The following is a 6,759-nucleotide window of genomic DNA, read 5'->3' as shown; positions in this document are numbered from 1 at the left end:
TACTTAGAATCCGTTGAAAAATTGCCGGTGATGTTTTCAAGCCAAATGGTAGGCAGGTCCATTGGAAGTGTCCATCTTGTGTAACAAAACCTGTTTTACTTCAGTCTTCAATTCGGAGTGGAATAGACCAGAAAGCTGAGTTTATATCCAGTGTTGTGAAATATCTGCAGTTTCTCGTTTTTATTATCAAACCATCTATTATCGGGAATGGTTGAGCTTGTGGTACTATTATTTTATTTAGGTCTCTAAAGTCAATGCAAAGTCTAGATTTTTTGTTTTCCTCTTTTTTAAATGCCAATGTTACTGGTGCTGCAAATGGACTGTATGATTTTTCAATGAAGTGTCTCTTTAAAAGATTTACAACTTGTTCTTCAATTTTCTTTCTATCTTCTATTGTGCATCTATATGGCCTCTTGCTGCAATATTTATCAATCAATAGATCTATCCGAGCTTCATAATCTTTTACAGTACCTATGTCGTACTTATCCTTTGCAAACACCGTCTTATATTCTTCTATCAGTCTTTCTATCTTTTTCTTTTTATTTATATCTAAGTGGTTTATTTTTATTTCAAATTAACTTTCTTTTATATATTCAATAAAATTCACTGAATACATCTCTATCTTATTTTGTTTATAATTTGTATTGTTTACAGTTCTTATATTTATATCTTTCGCTTGTTCTATCGCTAAATTTTCATTCTGGACTAGCTTAAACTTTTTTATCATGTCTAGTCCTATAATAAAATCTTCAAAATCATCTCTTTTAACAATTTGTACATCTGTCATTTTTTTAATATTAAAGATTTTTACCTTAATAGTTATTAGACCATTTGTTCTTTTCACACCATTAGCCGTTTTTAAATGTATTTTATTTATATCTTTATCTTCTATGACTCTAACTAATTTTGAATTTATTAGTGAGATCTGAGACCCTAAATCATAGATCCCTTCTATCTCCAACTTATCTTCTAGTAATACTTTGATTTTGACTAATGGTGTTATATCTAGTTTTTTTTCTCTGTGTTCAATTCTACCTCTATTACTGAGTTGTTTCCTACAACGCTAGGTTTATTATTTTCTTTCTTCTTAAACCATCATAACTCCTCCGGATGATATCTGATGCCTTTGCTTAAACTTTCACAGTTCTTGCATGGCCTTTTTTCTTCAGTCTTTTTTTTATTTTCAAATTTCTCTTCTTTCTTCTTTGGAAAACTTTTTTTATTCACTAAACTCTCATACCTCCTTATTTCATTAAACAGTTTTGTTGAATCTTCACATTCTTCTCTATCTATTTTATTCATAATGAAGTCTGGCAGTCCTACTGCAATTAAGGTCGTTAATGTTTTTGTATCTATATTTTTATTTATATCTAGCAGAAGTCTTTCCTTTCTCATTGCATAATCAATAAGAGATCCTTCTTTATATCTAAATGACAAAGCATATGTTACCGTGCTCTATCCTTTATCAGCAAAGGTCTCTAGGAATCTATCTTTTCATTCAATCCATTTAGCAGTAATTTTCAACTTCGTTAACGTTGCCCATGCAGTGCCAGTCTAAACAAAATTTATCCAAAAACAATCTTAATATCTCTATTTTTATTTCATCTTCTGTGATATCAAATCTTGTACACTCCTTCTCAAATGTCTCTATCCATTGTTTGGCATTTGAGTGCTTCTTACTAGTGAATTTCTCAATCATATACTTCTCTGCAATCTGTTTTAATTTTTTCTCTCCTTCTTTTTTCTGTGATGTTTCCACCAATTTTTCTAGTATCTTACTCAAATCATCCTTTCTTATATCAGCTCTGTCTTTTTCTTCTATTTCTTGTAAGTATTCACCTGCAAACTGTATATTGCCATCCTCATCTATATAAATTTTTCTCAACTCTTCTGTCATAGAGATCCACACTTTTCTTGACTGATGTCTTTTTTTTAAACTATTCTTTGCTTTTAAATAATTCTCTGTTTTCATTAATTCTATATGGTTGGTTAATCCCTGGTCTCCTTGTAAGACATACGTCAATCCATCTTCTGTTCTAATTGAGGTTATGGCTATCGTAGCCGACTTCTCGTCTTTTGGAGAAGCGACTATTGTAAATTCAAATTGTAATTTATCCATTATTTTAATTGACTGAAATTGTCTTTTTGTAAGATGGATTTCTATTATTGAGGATTTTCCAAGAAAAAAACCAATGTGTTGCTCTGTAACAAGAGATTTAAATTTTATTTACTATGTTTTAACAATTTATGTACAATATTTACAATCTTACCTGTAACAAGAGAAACGACAATTAAAGTTTCTTTCTCCGTTACACCTCTAATTACTCTTTATTTAAACCATTTTTTTATCTCAATGATTTTGCAAGATACGCACACGTGCTTATCATTTTCTATCTCTTTCCCTATCTATCTCTCTTGTTCAGTGTTACCGACTTCGGCCTACTACCAACTACTGTAGCGCGGCGAATTCAAATGAAGAAAGTACCTTTCTTTACATATATATATATATATATATATATATAAGATATATAAAATTCTTGTAAAAAGATTTTTTGCGTTTTCTTCTATCTACAGATTTTCCTCTACAAAAATATCAAGAATTATTATCGTATCAATTTATGCAATCTAGCAAATAAGTTTTAATTTTCATTTAATGTTAAGTGGACTTTACTTTAATAAAATTTTGGCATATAATTTAATAAAAATATATAATGTTTAATGTTAAACTCAGGGCGTGTTCGTCTTCAATCTGGTTCAGTGGACGCCTATAAAATATTTAGATTATGAATACCCGTGGTGGTCGCATGTGTTAGGCTGGTTTACAGCGCTATCCTCCATGCTCTGCATACCCGGATACATGGTCTATGCCTGGATGACTACATCGGGTGACAATAGGACGGTAAGTACGGACAAATCGAAAATATAAGTTTATTGAGAGATATTTACAATTTATTCGATAGTTTATTTAATACAATTATTTCTTCCTTGCAGAAATACAAATTGTTAATTAAGATAGAGGACGACGTCGCGACTCTGCGAACAAAGATGGGTCAACCACCAGTCGAGCTAACGCCCCTATAATTATTGCTTCGGTAGGCAGCGCAAGCTTGCCTAGTTTGATAATACAGTTGTTTCCTGTTATCCTGTAAAATTGGTGAATTACAAGGAATTGATAAGAATTTATTTTGTAGTCATAAATTCCTAATCTTTAAAATCGGGGGAATGATTTAAAAAATGTTTAAATAAAGATTCTAAAAATTGTTTTCTTCTGATTCGTTTGTGAAATAAAAGTAAGGCCACTTGGAAATAGAAATGGGTTGAGAAATGATCCAAATGTTTCCTAAAGTAGGTCTTAATTTCGACAATTAGAAACGTAACTTCACAAAATAGGTTCTTGCTAATTTCTCTTAATGCATCCGCTTTTTGTAGGATATCGTGATAACAGTTACCATAAAAGAATGCGCGCGCGACCGCTTGTAGGTCGTCGAGGCTTGGCGTTCTTTCGTTCTTGAAGACACGATTCGACGCGAAGCGGAGAGCCAGCAATTAAATGAACGCCGGAAACGAACGTACCCGACACTGCCCTCGGTTCCCCTCTTCACACCCTCTCGACAAAAAGCTTCGCTGGCTTTGTACATAAATTATTTATTATTTGTCATCGTAACGATCGCATAACTCCCGCAGGGTAGGTGACGCGGAAGTTCGCGAACGCTTGTAACATTCTGGCTAAATTGCCGGGTTCATCTTGGGATCAGACGGAATATGCAGATCTGGTTGCATCATCGTGCACCGAAGCTGTTTAAAATTTACTTTATTGCAAATATAAAAACGGATTAATTTATGTTCTAAAATCTTTTTTGCACGGATACTCTCCTTTGAAAATATAGTTTTAAGGACCCAAATTATACATGATTTCTGATGTGATATAAAAAAGTCGCCAAATTTATTGCCAGATTGTCACCGTGTTCGTAAATACACATAATGAGTGACAATTCAGTCAATTGCTATTAGCGATAAGCGAAATCGGTGCAATCGGCTGTTGCTCTCACATAACAAATATCTGATGATATCATTCATCAAACTTATATCGTGATAGCCCTACGTACGTCCGCATTTACACCCGTACTTTCGCATCAATTTAACGCTGCAATTGGCGAACAAAGTGCGGCTACGTCTTTCTTTTCAAAGATTGTAATAAATATTAATTTGCGACGAACGTAAGGCAAAGCGTTTCTTCCATAACATGTAGCGCAATCATCACTAAGTTGTTATAAATGAAAAGTACAACAATGTAGTACTCTTAGACATATTAAATGACGCTGTATCGCCCAAATTCTTTGCCATTTGCGAGTGACTCGTATTAATAATGTATTGACGTCCCAAACCGCCGCCGTCCGGACGTTTACGACGAACGGATGGACAGTACGATTCTAGGATTGCCCTGTGCGCATATTTATGCTGCCATAAATATTATAAATAGGCGCGTTTTATTATCGTATTGCTTTTATTTAATAAACTAGTGTTACCTAATTTATTTCGTGTACTTGTCGTTAGATCTGCAGCGTCCGTAGACCAATAGTATAATAGCGAAATATGTAATTAACATAAAAAGCGACAAAACATTCGCAGACATTGCAATACCATGATGAAATTATAAAGATGATAGACGAATGAAATAAAAAATATAATTTTGATATTGTGTCGCTATGTTGTATGTACACTATATTTATCCGGTAAAAAATGTTGCATATAAAAACATATATAAATGTATATAATTCTACATATGTTTATATATGTTTTTTTTCTTTTATAATCTCTGTTTGTACACAGAAAAAAGTATTTAAAAAAATAAAAAATAATTATAAAAATAATTTTCAAATTTTTTAAATAAAAAATAAAGTTTGACAAAATGAGAAAAAATTGCCCGTACATAATGATATATAAATATAATAATCATAAATATAAAATATGATTATATACAGAATACATATAATCTAATCGTAATTTTACTTTTTGTAAAAAAAAAAAAACAATACAAAATTTATTTTTCTCATTATTTTTTAATTATTTAGTTTATTATTTTTTCTGTATATACAGACAGAGATTATACAAATAGAGAATATACAAGAGAAAAAAACATATACATATAGACATATTTTATATATTATTATTATATAAAATTTATATATATTATTATATAAAATTGTATACATATATTATTATATGAAAAATTTTTCATCAGATCTTAAGACATTTGTATGAAGTGTTAAGTGAAGCCTATTATATGCAAATAATAATCGTATCAACCGTTCATAAGATTATGAATTTACATCTTTCATTCTACTATCGTCTGTTAAAAATCCGCACGACATGGATTTCGTGCACGAGTACCCACAGTTATACGAGGTTGGTATCGAAAATTTTTCGAACTTACAGTATATAAAAAATTTTAAACTTACCTATCTTATTTACATTTGGTTTCCATCCCTTTCAAAATAGTCGACAGCAATAATTCTTTCACAAATGATTTGTTCAATTTTTCAACATTTTCGAAAGTTGCTGATGCGCGGCTATATGTTCTTTTTTAACTCTACGTTATTCGCGTGACTTTTTAAAATGTAATTTCTCGGATGTATTTAACACACGTTATACATGCATCAATTTTCATTGTCTCTATGATGACCATTAAATAAAGGGTAATAATATTCTATAGATTTTCTAAATAAAGATGAACGTAAAAGTTTCTTTTCAATTGTGAACCTATTTGTGCAGCATTTAATTGATCAATAAAGAAAGTTTTTACTTCAAAAATTTAGTAGATTTCTAAGACTAATTTTTGTACTTTACACCCCGCGCAAGTAACGTACAGTTAAAAATGAATAAATGTCTCGAATGACTCGAAATATGATGTAAGTAAGTAAAGCTTCATCACTAAAAGACTGACAAAATATTTTGAGAGTCTCGAAGGGCCGATGTTTCGAGTTTCACGGGGGGACGTTTCGAGACGGTATAGGAGATCGAGGCCAAATCGTAAACAGTGCTTGATGCGCTGCAGAAGAAAAAACTTTCAACGAATGGCTGAAGCATGGCTAAAGCACTAGGATTGCTGTATCAAATTACAAGAAAAATACTTCGAAGAGAGAAGATATATAAAGACTAAATGTAAATAGAGTAAATAAAAAAATTTTTATAGACTAAAGTCGGAAAATTTTTGATGCCATCTTGTACGTACATACAAATCACAAGAAGACTTTATGATCGAAGTATGCATACGCCAAACTTTGCTCGTTGCATTATAAGTTCGACGCTTTACGCGCGATAATTAGATTCGTAATAGACATTAATATAATGTTGGAATTATTTATTGTTAACGAGTCAGCGATCCCGATTTACTGTATTTTATTTTGTTTTACTGATAGTACAAATAATAAATTTTAAATGTAATAATAACAGTCGGTATTGCATTTTGAGCTTCTGAAATGTAGGATTTTATAAATCTACTTCTTGTAAAAGAGAAGATAACATTTTCTGCATTTGTGTAATTAAGGTTTGTTCTACCGTCAACCGTGTTTCTACCAACACGTTGACGGGCAATTTTGGCTATATAGAGGCAATCGACACATACATGTGTAGATTTAACATATGTCTGCTATGTTAATTGAACTTAACAAATATAAAATGTAAAATTATTAAAATAATTTAAAAAATATGTTGAAGTAACACAATTTGAACGTATTTATTAAATGTGGTAAACAGAAA

At 31.2% G+C, this 6,759-nt stretch overlaps 1 protein-coding gene and 1 long non-coding RNA gene across 2 annotated transcripts; one reads left to right on the top strand and one right to left on the bottom strand.

The window, feature by feature from the left end:
• Window positions 1-863: 863 nt before the first annotated feature.
• On the bottom strand, window positions 864-2,477 carry LOC112459186. The gene is made up of 2 exons (XM_025023192.1): window positions 2,271-2,477; window positions 864-2,202 (listed from the first exon to the last, which is right to left on the bottom strand). Exon 2 carries the CDS (start codon window positions 2,117-2,119, stop codon window positions 1,508-1,510), a length of 612 nt encoding a protein of 203 aa, XP_024878960.1. The 5' UTR covers window positions 2,120-2,202; window positions 2,271-2,477; the 3' UTR covers window positions 864-1,507.
• A 235-nt stretch (window positions 2,478-2,712) lies between these two features.
• LOC112459185 lies at window positions 2,713-4,694 on the top strand. Its single transcript, XR_003041280.1, has 2 exons — window positions 2,713-2,899; window positions 2,992-4,694. It is a non-coding gene; the product is annotated as an uncharacterized LOC112459185 (long non-coding RNA).
• Window positions 4,695-6,759: the final 2,065 nt, after the last annotated feature.

The sequence above is a fragment of the Temnothorax curvispinosus genome, unplaced genomic scaffold (genome assembly GCF_003070985.1).
Source record: "Temnothorax curvispinosus isolate PA1 unplaced genomic scaffold, ASM307098v1 QBEX01009595.1, whole genome shotgun sequence".
In the NCBI taxonomy this organism is placed as follows: Eukaryota; Metazoa; Arthropoda; class Insecta; order Hymenoptera; family Formicidae; genus Temnothorax; species Temnothorax curvispinosus.
Note: the sequence above shows the minus strand (reverse complement) of the source record. Positions and strands in the feature narration are given on the sequence as shown.

Coding starts and splice junctions, on each gene's coding strand:
- LOC112459186 (XM_025023192.1), bottom strand. CDS start 2,119: ATGGATAAATTACAATTTGAATTTACAATAGTCGCTTCTCCAAAAGAC.